This window comes from Rattus norvegicus, chromosome 9, assembly GCF_036323735.1.
Source record: "Rattus norvegicus strain BN/NHsdMcwi chromosome 9, GRCr8, whole genome shotgun sequence".
Lineage (NCBI taxonomy): Eukaryota > Metazoa > Chordata > Mammalia > Rodentia > Muridae > Rattus > Rattus norvegicus.
The window spans coordinates 49,385,106-49,407,730 of record NC_086027.1 but is presented as its reverse complement, the minus strand read 5'-3'; the positions used below and the strand labels follow the sequence as shown (position 1 = coordinate 49,407,730).

The following is a 22,625-nucleotide window of genomic DNA, read 5'->3' as shown; positions in this document are numbered from 1 at the left end:
TTAGCGCTACAGACCTCTGCTGAGAGTCAGCATCTGGCAGAGAAAGGTCTCTAGCCTGCGGCCCTTCTTTATAGTGATGCGGGCTGTTGGACTTTTGCTATTCCGCGTAAGGTTTACACTCATCACACAGTCTGACTGGCACATGCTAAGTGCATGGTCTAAACTTAGTCATGGTGGCTGCTCCAGCATATGAATACATAAACAAACCTCCAGGACTGTTGTTTAAAGGGTGACTTAAAGGGCTGTTTTGTTTAAAGGTGTGCCTTTCACTTGAGGGTGAAGTGTCCTCCACCTTGGTAAAGACTTGGTCCCCAGAATGTAGTACCACTTTGGGATGAGATAGAAAGTTCAGGAGTGGGGCCCAGTGGAAGCAAGTGGATCACTGAGAACATGCCCTGGACAGACCCTGTTGCTGCCTTCCCCCAGCCCTCTCTGCGTCTTATTCATCATTGTGAGCTTGCTCCATCAGATGCACCATGATAGTCAACCTTCCCTTGGGCCCAATAGACTTAGCAGACAGTGGGCTGCAACTCTGAAGCCATGACACGAAGTATTTCGTCCCTTCAACTGTTTTTGTTCAGTGAAAAGCTGTGGTTTCAAACCTGAGGCGTGGTTTAGAAGCTTTGGGAACTGTTTTGCTGGATGAATCTAGAAGTTTGAAAATGTGCTCTAGAGAAGCCGGAGAACACACTGTTGAGCTGAGCTAGGAGGCGGATTCTGGTTGACTGGAGTATACATTTGACATCAGGTGGGAGCAAGCTCTCCATTGAGAGCTGAGGGGGAGTCTGTGTGAGCTACATTGTAACAAATGTCTGTTCTGCATTTTATCCCTTCCCTGAGACTTTGTGGAAGGGTTTGCTACTTTCAAGCAGTGCAGTCGATTATTTTAGATATACTGACTGGTTTTGTGTGTCAACTTGGCACCGACCAGAGTCATCAGAGAGGAAGGAGCCTTAGTTGAGGAAATGCCTCCATGAGATCCAGCTGTAAGGCATTTTTCTCAATTAGCGATCAATGGAGGAGGACCCAGCCCATGGTGGATGGTGCCATCCTTGGGCTTATGGTCCTGGGTTCTATAAGAAAGCAGGCTGAGCAAACCAGAGCAAGCAAATCAGTAAGCAGCCCCCCTCCATGGCCCCTGCATCAGCTCCTGCCTCCAGGTTCCAGCCCTACTTGAGTTCCTATCCTGACTTCCTCCAGTGATGGACTATGATCTGGAAGTGTAAGCTGGATTAAGCCTTTCTTCCCCAATTTGCGGTTTGGTCATGGCTTTTTTGCCTTAGTGATAAAATCCCTAGGTAAAACACTCGATATTTTTTATAATTCTGGGTGTTTTGTAATGAGATTTGAGAGAGAGAGAGATCGGGGAGATTTGAAAAACTTGTTTAGACAGGAGAGAAGTGGTTTTCAAGTTTAGGGTAAGGAAGGCAGCATCAAAGAACAGATTAACACCAGTTTGGGGGGGGGATCTCGAACTTTGCACCAGAAAACTGGCAAAGATGTCCTGAGGGCATCAGGAGAATTGGCCAGACTCTGTCCATTTCTGGCCTAAAGATGGAAAGGAATAAACTTGTTTGAAAGATTTGGCTTGGAGAAGAGGACTCTGGAACTTTGTATTCACAAAAGGCCTCCAAGGAAACTGTCTTCCCAGAATTCATTTCACTCTGTTCAGCCATATAGGCACTCAGAGACCACCCAGACTTGGTTCAAGGAGGACTGTCAACTGTAGGTCTGATAGCATGCATTCGGGTTGTCAGCGTGCATTCTAATTTTGCACGTACGCAGAACGCATAGGTGATGTAGCCTTGGAAGGGCACACCCAGATTTTCAAGGAGAGTTTAAAAGGCCCCAAAATATGTCATGGGACTGGAGCCACTTCCAGCAATCCTAGAGAGGGCAATGAATGAAGCTTGGAGGGTGAACCCTAAGCTGCCATGGGCACCCTGGATGTCAGAGCCCAGAGAGTAGACCTCCTGTTAAGGAAAACTACATGTAGCACATAGAGCCAACACAAAAGAGAAGCTTTGAGGGCTGCAAACATCAAAGCCACAGAATGGTGCTCACTGTGCCCCATGTGCCCAGGAGCTGGGCATGGACCTGTGAGGTTTAATGTTTACCCTGCTAGGTTTGGGTCTTGCTTTGCCTCTCACCCTTCCTTTCTTCCTTCCATTCTTTCTTTTTTCTTTTTGTAGATGTATTTATTTTATGTATGTGAGTACACTGTCACTGTCTTCAGACACACCAGAAGAGGGCTTTGGATGCCATTGCAGATGACTGTGAGCCACCATGTGGTTACTGGGAATTGAGCTCAGGATCTCTGGAAGAGCAGTCAGTGCTCTGAACTGCCCTCACCCCTATTTTCTGTTCCCCGACTCTTCCTTTTTGAACTGGGAATGTTTAGGTTGTGTCATTGCAGATTGTCAGCGTCTTTTGAATTTACAGAGGCTTGCAGCTAGATTTACCTTGGGTCTCAGGAAAAAACTTTGGACTTGAACTTTTAAGCCATTCTAGAACTATTCAGACTTTGGGGAATATTGGAGATAGACTAAGTGCATATTTGTATTAAGAGTTGACCATGAGGGCTGGAGAGATGGCTCAGGGGTTAAGAGCACTGACTGCTCTTCTAGAGGTCCTGAGTTCAATTCCCAGCAACCACATGGTGGCTCACAACCATCTGTAATGAGATCTGATGCCCTCTTCTGGTGTGTCTGAAGACAGCAAAGTATACTCATATAAATAAAACAGATAAATCCTTTTTAAAAATATGAGTTGACCATGAGCCTTTGGGGCCCAGCCAGATATAAAATATTACATACTATATATATATAGTATAAATATTATATATCTAATATTTTATATTAGATATAAAATATTCCCTCATGGACTCGTGTATGAAAACTTGGTCTGCAGTTGATAGCATAATTTTGGTGCCTGATGAAAACTCCAGAAGGAGAAGCATAGTTAGATTATGTATTATCCAGGAGCAGAACTAATATATATATATATGTATATATATATATATGTATGTATGTGTGTGTATGTATATATATGTGTATGTGTATATATATGTATGTATATATGTATGTATATGTGTGTGTGTATATATATATATTTTATATATATGAGGGAGGGGGAAGGATTTATTGGAGTGACTTGCGAGTCGTGGTCCTGTTAGTCCAGCGATGGCTGTCTACCAGCAGAAGGCCCAAGAATCCGGTGGTTCAGTTCACAAGGCTGGATGTCTCAGCTGGTCCTCAGGATACACTGGAATCCAGAAGAAGTAGGCTGTAACACCACAGAGGAACTGGACTATGCCAGCAGGAGCAAGCAGGCAAAGGGAGCAGGCTTCCTTCTTCGTGTCCTTCATCGAGGCCGCCACCAACAGAAGGCTTGATCCAGATTAAAGGTGGGTCTTCCCACCTCAAAGGGATCAGAACTGAAATTGGCTCTTCCCCTTTCAAATGACTTAATTAAGGAAAATAAAAATCTTCACAGGTGTGCTCAGCTGTTAATTAATTCCAGATGTAGTCAGATTGACAACCAAGAATAGCCACCAAGGAAGTAAATCACAATCCCTAGAAAGACTGTACCTTATCATCCCTTTTCCCCGTCCCTCTCTGCTTCCCATCCACCATGGAGTGAGCAGCATCTCCCTTCCCCCCAGCCCCCTGCTCCCCATCCGCAGTGTTCAGCTTCCTTTGGACCCACAGCGATGGGTCAGCTGATGCCAGGCTGATAGCTCAAAGGCATGGACCAAAGGGAACCCTCCTCCATTAACTTGGTTCCCTCAGTGCTGAAAAGCTGACTGTGTATATTTGAACTTCTAATAAACAGCAAATCCTTTTCTTCCTGTGAGTATGACCCAGGCAATTCTTTTAACCGATAACCCCAACTGGGTTATTACATGTTAAACAGTAAGATTTAGACTTAAAGTTGGATATAAATATATAGATATAGAGACAGTGCAGAAACGTATTACATGTTTAAGTTCAGAGACAACCAAGGAGCTATAGCTAAGAGGCTACTGAAGTGTTCAATTGTGAAAACCTTATTCTGTTAATATCAGACGTCAGAGAGAACAAACAGCTACAAATTCCTTCCTACTCAGAAGATGAATTGCAAAAGCCTTTCACAAAGTCGAAGAGATGTTGCCAACCAAGGCCATTCTCAGATCTATGCCCGGGGAGTCACACGCAGCAACAATTGCCGTGGAATCATCCACAGCCAAGAGAGAATGAAAATGGGGAAACCAAAGTATAACGAATAGATAAATTTCATAAACGTTTTTACCGTAGACCTCTACAGGCAGCGCAGATCATTGGAGTAGAACCACCGCTGTCAGCACAAACAAATCTCCAACATAAATCAGGTGGAAAACATCAAGCTGCAGGGTTATAATTTGATATATATATGTACCGTGTTAAGTCTGCAGAAAGCAAGATGTTGCTTGCTGGTGCCTATAGATAATAAAATACAAAACCACTCAACTAAAGGTGACTCCAGGAAGAAAATGGCATTGAGGAAAAATGTGGAGGGCGTCACTGCTCTTACATTCTCTAAAAAAAGAAAATGGAGGAGTGGGGTAGGAGGAGAGGGGGAAGAGGGGAGGAGGAGGAGGAAGAAGAGAAAGAAGAGGAGGGAGAGAAGAGGAAGAAAAGGAAAAGAAGAGGAAGAGGAGGAAAAAGAGGAAGAGGAGAAGCGGGGGAAGAGTAAAAAAGGAGGAGGAAGAGGAGAAGGAAAAGAAGAGAAAGGAAGAGGAGAAGGAGAAGAAAAGGGAAGGAAGGACGGACGGACGAACGGACGGACGGGAAAAGGGCAAAGATTATGAAACTTAAAATCTGACAAGGTTACATGATGGGTATTAAAATGAGTCAAAAAGACTACAGACCAAGCAAGGGGAAGAAAAGTGAAGAGAAGGGGACACACACACACACACACACACACACACACACACACACACACACACACCCGATGGGGGAAGGGACGAATGAATCTTTCCTGAGCCTTAGAGATTCGCTGACTGGACGGCCACACAGACACACTGTCTGGAACTGAATCTGCCTGGAGGAACACTTTTCCAGAGGCTACCAAAGCCTTTCAAGGCTTGAGAAATTCCAGAGTGACCAGTTTTTCCTCCTCACCTGAACATTCCAATGAACTGACAAAATTCAGCACCTCCCTGATGGAATCAGCTTCCAAGGGCTGAGCGGGGAGCAGCTCAAGCCGCTTAGAACTCTCTCAGTCTCACATAGCCTCGCTCTGTGGCTCTACTCCACACATAAATAAAACTGGGTTTGCTTTCCATTAACCCCATGATTTCTTGGTTTGGGTATGTTAGGGTAATTTTTTTTTCCAAGACAGGATTTCTCTGTGTATCCCTGGCTGTCCTGGGACTTGTTCTGTAGACCAGACTGGCCTCGAACTCAGAGATCTGTCTGCCTCCTGAGCTGGGACTAAAGTCACCCACCACCACTGTCCAGCCTTCAGGATGACCTTTTCCTGACCTAGTCCTTAGCACATCGGCCAAACTACCACAGTAATAATGGCAAATTACAGTTCCCACGGCATGTGGGCCCCAGCCTAGAGTGTGTCAGCTGTCTTCTAACTACCCTGCTGGCATCCAGCATATGCAAAACCCACATGGCCTATGACGAAACAGTCTACAGTGGTTACGGACGATACAGAAGTCTGAGGTGGTATAAACAACATGACCACTTTAAATGTTTGACAAAGTCCTCGGTGTCTCAGGCTCTTGTGTTGACGTTGCCTTCACATATGAACCATGTTCTTCCCGTGCAGAAAAAACATCGTCGACCCAGAAGATCCCCGGTGTGCCCGGTTAACGCTCACTGGCCGGATGGTCACGGTGCCACCGGGGGAGGTGGAGTTCGCCAAGCAAGCCATGTTCTCAAGGTACGAAGCTGCTTTAGAACTGGTTTCCCCAGAGCCAGGTGTGTTGGTGTGTGCCCATAGCTCCAGCATTTGGAAGGCTGAGGCAGAAAGATTTGGTTTGAAGCTAGACTGAGCTACATAGTGAATCCAAGGTTAGCCTAAGCGACATAGTGAGAACTTATCACACACACACACACACACACACACACACATACACACACATACACATACACACACATACACATACACACATACACACACACATACACATACACACACATACACACACATATACACACATACACACACATATACACACACATATACACACACATACACACACATACACACACACACATACACACACACACACACACACACACACACACACACACACACACACACAAAGGCTTGTCTCAAAATAGAGAAGAATAAATGGCTATCAGATGGTAGACAGGAACGCTACTGCTTGGCTTGCTCCTCCTGGCTTGCTCAGTTTGCTGCCTCTTACACCCCAGGACCAACCTACACAGGGGTGGCACATCCCACCATCATTAATCCACATCAGTCATTAATCAAGAAACTGTCCACAGGCCAATCTGATGAAGGCATTTCTCTCCATTGAAGTTTCATCTTCCCAGTTGGTCCCGACTTGTGTCAAGCAGACAAAAAACAAGTCGCTCACGTGACTCGCAATGAAAGCAAGGGAGCTTTCCTGGCCCCATCTGTGCCTCGGACATGCTCAGACATCTCTACGGAGACCACCATGGTGTTTGCTTGTTACAGACACCCGTGTGGCCTACTGTTTGGCCCTTGTCTTGTGATAATCACATCTTTATATGTGACATGGAGGAGGCTTGTATTTTTATAAAATCTTACAAGACAGATGGACCATCATGTCTGCGTCCATAGGTATTACAATGTGTTTGAAATGCAAGTGTGAGTGTAGCAGGGGACGCAGGTGGAGCTCTTTGTCCACGCTTCCCGCAGGAACGGAAATCTCGCCATCAGGAGACCACATTTCACAGCTTCACCATTCTCTTGCCTTTCCTACAGACACACACACAGTCTTTCCCTCTAGCAACCACCAGCATCCACTGAGCACTGGCTAGAACCAAATGCTATTTCTGTATACACTTCCTGTTTCTCCCCATACAACCCTGTGATGAGCATCAAAGCCTTAACTTTTGCAACAGGTGAGGAAACAGCCATAGGTGCAGCTTTAGCGTCCACACTCATTAGCAAGCTCCAGAACTGAGCCCTTAGCTGCTCTGTATAGCGACTACAGCTTCCTGCCTTCCTGGGCTCCCCCAGCCCTGGCCCCAAGCCCCAGCTCATAAGCTTCTACCTCTGGCTGGGTTGAGCGACTCTCAGCACAAATCAGGCCAACACGGGGTTGAGGATTTAGCTCAGTGGTAGAACGCTTACCTAGGAAGCACAAGGCCCTGGGTTCGGTCCCCAGCTCCGAAAAAAAGAACCAAAAAAAAAAAAAAATCAGGCCAACAGGTAGGAGGTCCCCGGAACTGGCTGAGGTACAGAATGGCAGGTTCACCATGCTATCCCTTTGTTCCTGCAGGCATCCAGGAATGAGGAAGTGGCCTCGCCAGTATGAATGGTTCTTCATGAAGATGTGGGTAGAACACATCTGGCTTCAGAAATGGTATGGAGGCATATCTGACATCCCAAAGGAGGAATACTTCAAAGCAGCCCCAAGAAAGGCCTGATAGTAACACACAAGTCCCGGGGCTTGCTTTAAGATGAAGACCTTCGAAGGGCAGAAGCCAGACAGTCTCTGACTGCCATCTCTTTGTTTGAAGAGTACCCAGCTGCCCTGTCATCCTACAGCAGAATGAGAAAGGATGAACAGGGAGCCCTGGGCTAGCGTTGAGATCCATCGGAGTGGTCCTTTGCTGATCCATCATCCACATAGAAACGTTTCTGTTCACTCTGTACTCAATCCAGAAGCTCCCATTTGGAAATCGTGGTTGTCAAAAATGGAAGTGGTAGTTGCTATTCTGTTCTTTAAAAAAATGATGCCTGTATATAGCATGTCATTGCCTTGTATCGTGAGAACATTGTGTTGCTTACCACGCAAAAGCCGTGCCTTGGATGGCAGTCCATTGCTTAACAAGAGCTGAGCATGCATCACGCTGTGGCTGTGGGTTCAGGGTAAGGTGGAAGGCTTTCGGTCGGAAGGTTATTCACTATGTCACTAAATTGCTGATGTATTTTCTAGAACCTACGGGTCACTTGGGGAGCCTTTCCCCCCACTGTAGTATAGCAAGCAGACTAAGCACATGCAGTTTTGTGCTTGGCCTGTTCTGTGTGAGCAGACTACAGCAGAATATTAACAGGAATGAGGTAGCTTTGTCATTGAGCTTCCCAGATCTCCCGCTGTTAATATTTCCTGTAGGAAGTGCCCCTCTACCACTCATGAAGTGTGGTGCTCATGAAGTAAGAGCACCTCTATCTGTGCGATGTAGCAAAGACAGAGGCAAGAGTGCAAAGGAGAAAGGGAAAGCAGTGGGCAAGAGAAAGAGCCTGAGAGTCTGCTCACTGCCTAGCCTCAGGCCAGACCCTCAACAGAATCACCTCACTTAAGCCCTACCTAGTAAGGTGTCTCATTCATACCCAGAGACTAGGCTTAGAGAAAGCCAGCCAGCATCCTAAGCTCAGGCTCCTGCGTTCACTGTACACAATGGGTGTGTGTTTTCCACAGAGGGTCATCAAGCAAGGGTTGTGATTTTAAAGGACAATGACAAACTGCCCTGCTGGGAGTGCTGGGTGCAGAGGTAGGGAGCACGCTTTCAACTTTTTCAACAAATCATTTACAAGAGTTCCTGGCATTCAGAAGATACAAAATTGAAACTGTATACATACCTGAGGCCTGACTGGACCAGAACTCACACCACCAAGGCCAAGTTTTCTATCTTTCCATGATGGCTAGAAATTCTCTGTGATTGATCAGGTATGTTGTATAACATAACACATCACTAACGTAGAAAATATATACATTCTTAAAATAATTTTAACAAAGCAAGATGCAAGCTGACTTGTTAAAACATATTTAAGGGGTTGGGGATTTAGCTCAGTGGTAGAGCACTTGCCTAGGAAGCGCAAGGCCCTGGGTTTGGTCCCCAGCTCCGAAAAAAAAGAACAACAACAAAAAAACATATTTAAGTACTTATTACTAGAAACCTAGTAGGGCTGGACAGTCCTTTTTTATTTGACATAAGCCAGTTCACAAGAGTTCCCAACAATCATTATTTCTAGTACAAAATCATAGGATGGCTTTGTTAGAGGTATTTCCTATTGCTAGAGTTTAAAATTATTGCTACTCCCAATTTAGAAGAAGGTTGGAGGACTGGCAGAACAAACTGCAGGTTATAGGTGTTCCATAGGTCAACCTCCGACATCAATCCTTGAAGCACCACTGCCTCTCATGGCTTCTTCAACATGGCTTCTCAGTCCACCTCACTGATACCTTTTGCTCTGTTAGCTTGCTGTGAGTTAGCTCCTTAAGAGTTACTGATGCTTCCAAGGCTTTGAAGAGCAGGTTGCAATCACAAACCGCAAAGAGTGTTATCAGACATTTATCAGAGTTACAAGAAATGAAATCTGAACTGTCTGGACAGCAACAACAGTGTTGAAAGTTAATGGGCTTGAATCAGATGCTCCGTCTTCAGGAAAATTTGTTTCAGCAAATCTCCAGGAATTTACAATGAATTAAAATGTGTGGTTTTAGACATAAAATTAGAAGATTTAGACATAGCAATAAGGCAAGAAAAAGAAATTAAAAGTGTACAGATTGGAAAGAAAGGAATAAAAGTCTCCTTATTTACAATGACATGATTAACTACATAGAAAATTGCACATAATTTACATTTTTAAAGCCAGCAGAAGCTGGAGAGACAGTTCAGCTGTTAACAGCTCTGGTTGTTCTTCCAAATGATCCAGGTTCAATTCCCAGCACCCACATGGCAACTCACAACTGTATGTAACTCTAGTTCCGGGGGATCTGGAGCCTTCACACAGACACCCATGCAGACAAAACACTAATACACATAAAATTAATAAGTAAATAATATTTTTAAAAGGAGAGACCCTCACACACACACACACACACACACACACACACACACACACACACACACACTAAAGTCAGGAACAGCCTTTAGCAAATGTGATGGAACATGTGGACACTCATAGTGAACCCTGGGCTAACCTCAGACTTTACATTAAAAACTAAGAAGAGCTCACACTTGTAAACATAAGAAAGTGAAACTATAAGGCTATAAAAAGAACTAGAAAACCTTTGGAGCAAGGGCTTGGCAGAGTGTTTTTTGTACTTTATAAAACACCAAAGCATAACCTATAAAAGGAAATTTTGATTAAGTTATATCTCATTAAATTTTAAAGGGTTGGCTATGCAAAGGACTTTCCTAAGAGGACAAAAAACAGGTGATGGTGACAGAAGATCTGCAGACAAGTGCTAGTGTTAAGAGTATACCCAAATTGGAGCAAAGGTGTGAAGGAAGCAGATAGTGATACACTGCTGCGGGGAACATCAACTAGAACTAGAAAACCACTTGACTCTTTCCTAAAACACTAAATAATGCACCTGCCTACCAACCAGAAATAAGAAACTGGTCCCAGAGAAATGAAAACTTACCACTCACACGAAGACTTACATATGATGGGGTCAGCAAGACGGTCACTCTTGGAATCCACTAGATGTCCTTTAATCCTTTGATCTGGTATCTAGCAATACAAACTGTGGCATTATCTATACCATAGAATAGCACTCAGCAATATAAAGGAGCTAATTACTGACACAAGCAGCTTTGGTGACTCTGTGGAAGATTATGCAAGCCATAGAAGTGTTCATATCATATAGTTCCATCCATGGAACACTCCCAATGGGGTCTTTAAGAATGAAGACTTTTCAGAAAGGAGGTCACAGAGTGAGTGAATCTTACTGTGAGTGGATAATGATGGATCCTTATGGTGATGGAGGTACGCATACCTTGACCTAAATCATTATTAAATTGGAAACTGGGTAAGACGAATACAGGATCTCTCTGTGTTATTTCTTAAAACTGCACCTGCATCTTTAATTATCTACAGCACCTACAGCTACCTCAGAGGGAAGTATTTAATGGAAAGACTCAAGTAAGACATGCATGCATCTTGCTTGTGAGTCCCTAACTGAGATGAACTGTTCCATATCAAAATGTAGCAGAGAAGATGCAGGATGAACTGTTACCAAAGTGTAGCAGAGAAGATGCAGGATGAACTGTTACCAAAGTGTAGCAGAGAGGAGACAAGATGAACTGTTCCATATCAAAATGTAGCAGAGAGGAGACATGGCCCTTGTTAATCACTAATATTTGCAGGAGCCTTGTAACTCTTCTTTTAAAAGTTTTCTAAATGTATTCAAGTTAATGCTGAACACAAACGACTAAGAACCTGGCAGGACCTGGAGGACAGCTCAGCCGAGCCTTTGCTTAGCATGAAACACGGGCGTAACCCCAGCACCATGAAAATGAAAATGGCATAGATGTGCCTGCATGTGCCGTACAAATTTTCTACAAGACATTTAGAAGAGATGAGTTTCTTCAAGTTTCTGGCGTACACATGTTGAGTATATATAAGCAATCAAGTCTGAAAATAAGGTTTTCTCGTTGTATTCCCAGTAATCATCCTCTAATTTGGGCAGGGGATAGCCTTCGCTAATGTATTTGCTGTGGCTTGCCACAACCATGAAGCTAACACATAGAGTGAGATTCTGCTGCTCCGGGTGCCCACATACCTTAGTGCATATTGACTCTTGGTGACCATATTCTTTTAGGATTGAAATGTGTTCTGAAGTTGTCCCCAAAAGTCTTGTATTTCACTGTTAATAACATAACTGTCACTAGTGAAGTATTTCTTGATGGCAGACTTCTCTAGGATAACCTACTGATGTTCATTCGATTGTGGTCTCAAGTCACTTATGGGAAACTTACTTGTGGTTTGTCTGTCTTGAGTAAGGCATGTGGAACACAAAGTCCATCTTCACACCAGGTATGTCTGTTTCATCAAAGACCAATTCATTCCTAGTACAGCTTCTGTGCTTGACTATGCTATCCTAACTATACTGTGTGGTTTTACATAGTCTTTTTTATGTACTATTATAAAGCATTGTTAGGTTCTTAAAAAGAGTAGAGGCTACTGCAGTACCTCTGCTGGAAACCTATCCAACAGAAAGAAAAGACTGTGCAGGCGACTCCATTTGTACTTCTTCTCTGCTGAGACTGATCTTGCTGCCTTGCCTAGGCTGGTCCCGAAACCCTAGGCTCAAGCAATCCGCCAGCATCACCAGAACTCAAGTGCTTTGCCATCGATCATGGCTGCTGTGACTTTATGAGGCTCTGCATTGTGGGAACTTTATTTGCTGACCTAGAAATCCTGTTGTAAATTCCAACCCGACTGTGGCAGGACTGCAAGGGGCCCTGCTCCTGAGGAGATGCTGTTGACAACTGAGGAGGGAGAATCATTCTTCAGGCGTGTGGCTGCTGGCTGCACCCACGGTCTGGCATATATGGGCAGCATAAATGGGCTTAGTGGGGTTTTCTTTTAACTAAAAGGCATAAAATTGAAAGGTAGACTTGGAAGTAAAAAACCCAGGGGAGCTGAGGGGGAAATTGGGGTGGTGGGGTATGATGATATTTCTTTGTAAACGCATACTAAATTGTCAAAGAATAAAAATATATAAATAAAAAGAAATGCTGTTGTAGCCACACTTTAGGTTTCCCAGTCTTTTTTTTTTTTTTTTTTTTTTTTTTTTTGGTTCTTTTTTTTCGGAGCTGGGGACCGAACCCAGGGCCTTGCGCTTCCTAGGCAAGCACTCTACTACTGAGCTAAATCCCCAACCCCTAGATTTCCCAGTCTTAAAGTAGTTACCAGTTAAAAAAAAAAAAAGTAGTTACCAGTTGTGTTGGTTTAATATTGTGTGTACATATACTATATATAGACATGTTTGTATATGAACATGTTTATATATGTACATATGCATATAAGTGTGCATGCATGTGTGTGCATTTACAGGCCTGAAGACAATGTCAGGTGTTCTCCTTAAGTGCTTGCCACCTCAATTTTTTTTTAAAGATTTATTTATTATATATCAGTACACGGTAGCTGTCTTCAGACACTCCAGAAGAGGGCATCAGATCTCATTACAGATGGTTGTGAGCCACCATGTGGTTGATGGGAATTGAACTCAGGACCTCTGGAAGAGCAGTCAGTGCTCTTAACCACTGAGCCATCTCTCCAGCCCTCCACCTTAATTTTTAAAGGATGTATGTGTGTGTGTGTTTACATGTGTTTGTGTTTGTGTGTATGTGTGCATATGGGTGTGTGTGTAACTGTATGTGTGTGTGACTATGTGTGTATGTATGTATGTGTGTATGTATGTGTGCATGTATGGGTATGTGTGTGTATGTGTGTGTATGTATGTGTGCATATATGTGTGCATGTGTGTTTATGTGTATGTGTGTGTGTGTAGGTGCACACATACACAGATCGAAGGAGGACATTGTGTGTCCCACTCTATTCCTCTTTATCTTATTCCCCTGAGACAGGGTCTCTCACTGAACCACAGCTCGACTGGCAGCTAAGTGACCCTCCTACCTTTGCTCTCTACAGAATGAAGTTACAGGTATGCTGAGTATGGCCGTGCCTGGATTTTCACATGGGTGCTGGGGATTTAAACTCAGGTCATGTGTGTGCCCAACAGGCACTTATACTGGCTGAGCCACTACCTCAGCTCCCTCCACTTTGTTTTTAAGACAAGGTCTCTCATTAACCTGGTGCTTACTGAGTTGGCTGGACTGGTTGTTACCCAGAGAACTCCAGCATTCTGCCTGTCTTCCTTCTTCCAGTACTGGGCTTATAGGAACTCAGATTCTCATGTTTGTGTGCTAGGCACTCTCCAGACTGGGCCGACTCCCTAGACCCTGCATTTGCTAAATTGTTTGCTTTTGTTTGGCTTTTGTCTTTTTGACACACTGTTTCCCTGACTGTCCTGAAACTTACTCTGTAGATCAGGCTGGCCTCAAACTCATAGAGATCCACCAGCCCCTCCTCCCAAGTGCTGGGATTAAAGTTATGTGCTACCATCTTCTAGCATATTTACTGTTTTTAATACGGTTGTCATCCCTACAGACCAGGACTAGGAAAAGGTCTTTTTTTTTTTAGATATATTTATTTATTTTATTTTATTAGTGAGTACACTGTAGCTTCAGACACACCAGAAGAGGGCATCAGATCTCATTACAGATGGTTGTGAGCCACCATGTGGTTTCTAGGGTTTGAACTCAGGACCTCTGGAAGAGCAGTCAGTGCTCTTAACCGCTGAGCCATTTCTCCAGCCCAGAAAAGGTCTTATATATAGGTTTTATACATGGAAAAAAAAGACAGCAAAGTTCCTACAAGAACGTGGAGCACCCATGAGAATGCTCTATCTTGGGAGCTTCACCTGAGGCTTTCAGTAACTCTCCTTAGGCTAACAAACTCCAACTCACCCCAGAGTGGGATGTGGGTCTTTCTGCAGCGAGGTTGGAAAATGCTACACCCTCACCTCAGTCCTCAATCCCTCATCCACACCTTGGACTGTAAGTTGATGTCATTATGCAGGTGAAGGCAGGTACAGGATAGAACGAGACCTGCCATTGGATGAGAAGGAAGGATGGGCAAGAGAAAAGTTTTAGAGAGGAGGAGACCAGATCAAGAGGCGAGAGAGCAGCTGAGAGAACATGGAGGCAGATGTTAAGATTTCTCTCTACACATTTACAGGTTGTTATGACTATTCTTAAGGGATGGATGTGTACAGGATTTTGTATGTCTAGATGAACAAATTACATCTTATCTAGATGGGAGGTTTATATCCTTATCAATTTGTTGTAAGTTAACTGTGTGGATGTATTGTACATTGAGCATCTAACATATAAATCTGGTTGTTGGGTCCCGGTTTGTTGAGTCATGACTTAGCTGGGTTGTTGAGAGTGTGAGTAGAGTCTGTGACTGGAAGCTGGGCTAGGCTATAGAATGCTTGGAGCTGCTAGGCTATAGAATACTTCAGGCTGGCATGGCATAGGTCCATACTAGCCCACAGAAGGCAATGTGTGTATCAGGTATGGTAACAACCATAGGGAACAGCCAAGGGAACAGTGCGTGAAACGGGGTGACAAAGAAGCAGCAAGACCACTTGGATCCACGCTGAACGGGAACTTGAGGGAACGATGATGTGCTCTTTTAGTTATACTGCAACATTGGAGCAGGCTATCTCCCTCTGACTGTAAGCCCAGACTCTTCCTCTTCCTACTCAAGCAGCCCTTGCTTTCCTGCTGCCTGAGCAAAGAGGCTCTTCACGATACTTGCCCAGTACAACTATTCAGAAGGGTTTGGGGAGCAGAACAGGTCTACCATGGAGAGCAAGTCAATGACCCTACCCTTGAGACACTGCATTTTATAAACCCGAAGTAAGTCTGGGACATCAAACTCCATCAATTCAGCCAGCATCCTCAGCCTCTGCTGTTGCCAGACTAACCCCGAAACACACTGCCATCCTCGGACAATGTCTGTATTTATCTCCATGCTGACTCTCTGTGTGTTTACCCATTACAAGGACAGGCTCTGTGTGTAGGCAAAGCAAAGGTCGTTATATGACAGGTGGGAGCAGGGATAGGAGCTAAAGGGTAGATGGGGGGGATTATGGGAGACTTCTGGCTGCCCCTATGGTTGGCCTTGAACTCACGGTGCAGAAGAAGATCACTTTGAATATCTGACCCTTCCACCTTTGAGCATCCTTCCACCTAGACATGAGATTATAGGCACGAACAACCACATCCAGGTTTGTGTCCTGCTCGTGTCTGAACCTAGGGCTTCATGCATGCAACATAAATATTCTACCAACCAACATAAATATTCTACAACCTAGCTACGTCTCCTGACCCAAGAATATTAATTTTTAAAGAACTGTCAAAAAAAACTACCAGGACCTATTATTTTGAACTGAGTTCCTATATTGAGCCCCAAAAGACCAGGGTAAAAATTAAGATGGAGTCACAATTACTAGAGTTTTATACCACCATGACGAAACCAGGGCACTAATACAACCTTCCAAGGAGTCAGGCTTAAGGGATATTCTGGTTTTAAAGGAACCGTATCCCATGGGTTCATGGTCTGAACACTTGGTCCGAAGCCATTGATGCAATTTACAGAGGTACTAAAACGTTTGGGGTGGGTGTTGATATTCTGTCTAAGCTCCACCCCCACAGCTACCTGGGAACAGCCAGGTATGCTCCACCCCACAGTTGCCTGGCAACAGCCAGCTGTGCCTGACACTATGAAAGGGGCCGATTGCCCCCTCTTCTCTCTCTTACTCCTCTCTTGCTCTTCTCTGCCCTTCCTTGTCCCTTCTCTCCCCATCTCCCCTCACCTCCCTCTGCGTGCCCATGGGCGGCCTCCTTTACTCCTCCCCTCTTCTACTCTTCTGCTCCCATTAAACCTCTCTATGTGGAACCGTGTTGGCTTGGTGTGGTCTGTCGGGACGCAAGCGGAGATTTAAACCCTAACAGTGGGGCCTAGTTACAGAAGTCCCAGTTGCTAGGGGTGACCTCTGAAGGTCATTGCTGCCCCTCACTCCTGCCTGGTTCTCTGCTTCTTGTTCTGCTGTAAGGAGAACCGTTTGGACTCTGCACGCTACCTTGAACTGACTACTCCACCTTTCCTTCACCACCACTCTGATCTGAAACTGTGAACTACAATTAGTTTTTCCTCCTGTAAGGTGTCCTCACCAGATCTTTCGGTCACAGCTGTACAAATGTGACCAAGCAGAGGAGAGATCAGAAAGACTGGTTTCAATGGATGGGATACGGTGACAGAAATAACCTGGTATGTAACAGTCATTTCTTTTGTCATTAGTGTTATCCTGACTCTGCAAGCTGGAAACACTATTTAGCATCTTGCTTTACCCCCACCCCCATCCCGGATCTGAGAACCAAACCCAGGGCCACTGAACTAAATCCCCGACCCCAGCATCTTGCTTCTTGTTTGTGCTTCCCTGGGTGCTGTTATCTGAAAAACCCTCCTCCTCCTCCTCCTCCTCCTCCTCCTCCTCCTCCTCCTCCTCCTCCTCCTCCTCTCCCTCCTTCCCCTCCTCCTCCTCCTCTCCCTCCTTCCCCTCCTCCTCCTCTCAGCCCACTAGGACACCTACTCTGGTCTATAGTATCTTCCCCCATTCTAGAATCTTAAAATTGGCTTGGAGATGGAGTTGACTTCGATTCCTTGCTTCTCCTCCTTACGAGTGTGAGCGGTTAGTTTTTACCTCAGTTTCTCCCCACTTAGAGTGATATTATTCCCAAGCCTACTTGCCTCATCATAAGGGCTATAGTGTGCTGGTTGTGCCCAGACATCCCCAGTTTTTCCGCATCCCACCGAAGCCATTTGTCTACTGTCGGATAGCCCCTGGCAAGACCCGGATGTATCTGAGAAGGAATGATTTCACCTCTTGCTCTGACCTTCCTTACCTGCTCCACGTCTCACGGTAGTCTCGTCATCTCCTGGACATTTCTAGATAAGCAGGACCTCTGGGAGTTTCTAACAAACTTGGGAGCTAACTTGGGAATTTTGTAGGACCACAGAGGCAAAGAATTAGTGCGCCCCCTGGTGACTGACCAGGGGAACTTTACTTTAAGTCTCTCGTCCTTGGAGCAAATATTAAACCCCATCTTTACTTCCCCCATGCTTTGGGGAGTCCAATAAGGATGGAGGTGGGTCCTGCTCCCCCCTCCTGGAATTGCTCTCCTCTCTTCTTCAATATCCTCATCGCAGCTACGGAAGCCCCCGCCTGGCCGTCCAAGGTCCAAATGCAGGCTGTAGGGACAGCTACTTCTAGAAGATGAGGCCCAGCAGAACAGAGAGAGAAGCCTTGATGAGCTGTGCTTACTTGGGCCTTGTGTGTACCGGAGGTCAGCATTACACCGACTGACCGATCGTTAGGTCGTTAGGATTGCTACAGTCTAGAGAATATCGGAAACCAGGTTCTACAGAAGCAGGTTGTCCTTTAATCAGAACAAGGAAGGACAGAGGCCACTCCTGGGGGGGTGGAGATGGTGTTCTAAGAAGTCCGGTGAGGGGGTCTTGGAGTTTTATAGGGCAGAAAAAGGGAACTTCTGTGGTTGGAGATTGCATCTGCAGCTCTGTTCCCCTGCAGTCTCTAGGTTGTAAATGAGGATGAGTTTGCTCTTCTTATCAAGAGCTCACTGGGTCCTAACTTCCTGCAGAAGATGCTATCTTTGTGTTAACTTACCTGTCCTGGAGTTTCTTAGCTCACCAGAGGCTTTTTGGTTGTTAGACCTTTAGCCGCATCAGCACCAGATGTTTTTAACACCTGGAAGAAGTTGCGCAGCTCTTTGCATTGGCTTCCAAATGTATGGCCCCAGACACAACTGTGTCCAACAATGTAGCCATTGCCACCCAAGTCAGAGAGCGTTTCTCTCGGTGGCCCTGCAGACAGACTGCAATGACTTCCACAAATGGGCAAGGCCAGCTCACTGGCCACAGCTCCCTTCAGTAAGGCAAAACGGAGCTTTTCTCCATTTTTCCGAGAAACCAGTAAATAGAGTTAATGACCAAATTTCCCAAACCAGTTTCAGCTGTTGTGATATTTCCCTTCTGCCTTCTGCCATAGACCTTACGCTCCTACAAAGGAACCAGAGGTAACCTGATCTTATCCTGTTGGGCCATCTCCAGGTCCCAGCCTTCCAAAAGGAACAGTGCTGAGTCCCACCAAACCACTTCTTGTTTCTATTTTCTTCAGCACTTTGCAGTCTATAAAGTAAGTCTCCAGTACCTGGTTCACCGAAAACTGACTGCATTTGATAGAATTGAGAGTTGTCAGATTCTAGAAACACAAACGAGGGATGAAGATGGAGATCTTTAAACTAAAAGTAGTGTCGTCTTCTGGCAACCTTTGAGGCCAAAATTCTAGACTTTTTAAAACTTTTATTTTTAGAACTTATTCTTTTTTTTTAAGATTTATTTATTTTATGTATACAAGTACACTGTAGCTGTCTTCAGACCAGAAGAGAGCATCGGATCCCTTTACAGATGGTTGTGAGCCACCATGTGGTTGCTGGGAATTGAACTCAGGACCTCTGGGAGAGCAGTCCGTGCTCTTAACCGCTGAGCCATCTCTCCAGCCCTAGAACTTATTCTTAAATTGTTTGTGTGTGCGCGTGTGTATTAATCATTTTTTTTTTTTGGTTCTTTTTTTCGGAGCTGGGGATCGAACCCAGGGCCTTGCACTTCCTAGGCAAGTGCTCTACCACTGAGCTAAATCCCCAACCCATATTAATCATTTTTATTGCTTGTCCTATAGTGCCCTATATTTTGCAAAGTACCTGGTGGATATCCCTTATAAAGGCTCTCTCTCTCCAGACACTTTTATTGAAAGAGGAATAATTAGCTCAGAGTAAGAAGGAGTCTTCCCTGTCATGAATCAGACCAGCATAAAAGCAACAGGCAGCTCCAGCTGTGAGAGTGACTGGAAATCATAATCCTCTCAAGGTCACTGTGCAGCTGCTTGAGGTCACACAAAAGCCATTTGGAGCTGATTTGCTTTCTGGAGACGGGGAAAACTTCCTCCTCACATCCTAACGTGTCAGAAACGTCTCCAACCAATTGGCTTCACCTATGCCTGGGGGTTCTGAGTCTTTGATCTGGAAGTTTTCCCACACAGGGGCAGCATCCAGATGAGCTCCTATACAACCCTAACAGCCTTCCTGCTTCTCAGGCCCAGACACAGTCTTGCATCTGGCTTGTAGGTGAGACTCTCACAGGAGGCCTGTTTACCTTAAGGCAGTGGTTCTCAGTCTTCCTCAAAGGGCCTGAGACCCCTTTGGAAAACTTCTATTTCCAAAAATATTTATATTACAATTCATATAAGTAGCAAAATTACTGTTAGGAAGTGGAAACGGAATAACTTTATGGCTGGGGCAGAGGAGTCACTACAACAACACGAAGGTCGCAGCATTAGGAAAGTTAAGAGCCACCGCCTTAAGGGCATCGAACGTAGCCCGGTTTAATTTTTACCCACATGCCTCTTTTCCCCAAAGAACACCCTAACCTATTTCTGGTAGCCTGCCCAGTAGTTCCACTGATCCACGCTCTCCTGATTTAAAGTGCCCTGTGGCATTTCGCTATGTCAGCACAGTGACCCCACAAGTCCAACACCATAACCGTGGCAAATCCACCCTGCTCCCTAGTCCCCAGAGGGGCTAATGACCCACACAGCTGTGATGAGCACACACACGGATCTTAAAAGCAGAGTGAATGGCTGGGGCAGCCGTGCCTTTAATCTCAGCAATGGGGAAGCAGGTGCAGGTGGATATCTGGGAGTTTAAGACCAGCCTGGGCTACATAGTGAGACCCTATCTCAAAAAAGGAAAACAGGAAGAGGGAGGAAGAGGAGGGGGAAGAGGAGGAAGAAGAGGAAGAGATCTAGAAGAGGTTGTTTACCTAAATTCAAAAACAGACAAATAGAGTCTTTATTTTCCAACAGGGAATGCAGCCAAATGACGCATAATCCAGACCCGGTGGTCTATTCCTCCTCAGGAGACCATGATAGCTAAATGCTTTACATCACTGATGGAGCTAACATTCCAGGCCTTCTTGCGTGGCCATGAGACAGTCTTTAGTGATGTAATATATTGATTTAATACCATCAAAAGTTTGGGAATGCCCCACAATGACAATTTCCAATTTCTCTGCTTAGGTAATAGACTGGGTTCCATTGCTTTAGTTATCTGCTGCCCTGATCCAGATTACCTACACACACCCCAAATTAGGTACTTAAAACAACACACATAAGCCCGGCATGGCAGTATATGCCTGTAGTCCTAGCTCTCAGAAGGCAGAGAGAGGCAGGAGGATGGCAGGTTGAGACAAGTATAAGAGACACAATGAAAGATTGTCTCAAATGACCAGGAGCAAGCAAAAATCCACCACTATCTCACTTAACTTCAGAGACTGGGAACGTTACCTATGTAGATGGCACTGGCTTTGGACAGCTCAATCCTGCTCCTGAAGATCCGACACCCTCTCTTTCCTCCTCAGGTACTGCACTCATGTGCACCACACACACACACACATCAACACATTTGAAAAGTAGAACCAGATACAATATCACATGCCTGTAGTATCAGCTCCTGGGAGGCAGGGAAATCACGTGAGCCTGGGAGTCTGAGATCAGTCTAGGCAGCATAGTGTGACTTAGCTCTTAAAAATAGACGAAGAGGGATTTTGAGCGTAAATCAATGGAAGAGCATGGGAAGAATAAATAGTGTATACATATCCACCTACCCATGGGATGAATAAATATTGTTTAAGTGTTCATCTAACCAAGCAATCTACAGAGTCAATGCAGTCCCTGTGACAATATCAAAAGCCGAGCTATTTTTAAATAATGTGAAAATTATTGTAGAGACACCTATAATAGAAACCACTCGCTGTTATTGTAACCAAAGGAAAACTGTCACCAAGGAAAACTGTATTTGTATCCGTGTGTGACAGACGTTCGGATACAACTTCCTCAGAGTCAAAATAGGATCCACTGCGCCAAGGGTGGCGGCAGTGAAAAAGACACGAGGAGACATGAGGGAGGGTTTGTTCACGTGTACTGAGGAGAGTAGCCATCTGGAAAGGCTGTGCCAGAAGCACCTCTTGAACAAAGGACACCGCAGCCTCATACAAGGCCCTGTAGCACACAAACGGGCCAACCTTTGACTGACACCATGCCACAAATCCAAGGATTCAAGACATCTAATGTAATCCTTCCTGTCTTTTAAAACTTCCTTTTGCCTTAGCCTTGGAACACACAATGGCTCACCGTGGCACAGACCCGTGCACGTGTGCTTGCACACACACATACACACACACACACACACACGCACACACACGCACGCACACACATGCTGCTTGTCTCTTTTTTTTTGCCCATAATTTAGTTACCTTATTCCAAATTTGTAGTAACACATAACATTTGTACATTAACCTTTGCTCCAATCTCTCTTAATCTTAAGTGTGTATTAACATATTTTAAAGTGTTCAACATCAGCTAGTGACATTTCCGGTTTCTTCTTCAGAGGGCAATTAGTTACTGGTCTCTGTGATGAACCTGACAAAACAGAAAAAAGGAAGGAAGAGGGAGGGAGGGAAGAAGGAGGAAGCAAGGAAGGAGGAAGGAAGGAAGGGAGGGAGGGAGGGAGGGAGGGGGGAGGGAGGAAGGAAGGAAGGGAGGGAGGGAGGGAGGGAGGGAGGGGGGAGGGAGGAAGGAAGGAAGGAAGGGAGGGAGGGAGGGAGGGAGGGAGGGAGGGAGGGAGGGGGGAGGGAGGAAGGAAGGAAGGAAGGGAGGGAGGGAGGGAGGGAGGGAGGGAGGGAGGGAGGAGGGAAGGGTTTATTTCAGTTGTAGGTCCAGAGGACATGATCCCTCATGTGGTGGTAAGAGAATGTGGCTGGTTATATTAACTCCACAGTCAAGAGGCTGGGAAAGATGGCCACCAATACTCCCCTAGCTCTCTCCCTTTTATACTAAGAGGGACTCCAGCCCATGGGTGGCACCGCTGATTTTTATGGTGGAGTCTTCCAACCTCAGTTAGCTTAACCCAGACATTCTTTCACAGACACACCCA

At 45.2% G+C, this 22,625-nt stretch overlaps 1 protein-coding gene across 2 annotated transcripts in view; it reads left to right on the top strand.

The window, feature by feature from the left end:
* The window catches only part of Creg2 (cellular repressor of E1A-stimulated genes 2), a 73,441-nt gene that overhangs the window by 33,403 nt on the left and 17,413 nt on the right, over positions 1–22,625 (top strand). The window contains exons 3-4 of one of the 2 annotated variants that reach the window (XM_039084545.2): positions 5,800–5,913; positions 7,469–12,676. The exons of the other annotated variant lie outside the window; for it this stretch is intronic. Coding sequence (XP_038940473.1) covers positions 5,800–5,913; positions 7,469–7,616 — 262 coding nt within the window. The 3' untranslated portion in view covers positions 7,617–12,676. Of the gene's footprint in view, positions 1–5,799; positions 5,914–7,468; positions 12,677–22,625 lie in introns of those variants that run through there. 2 annotated transcript variants of the gene reach the window in all.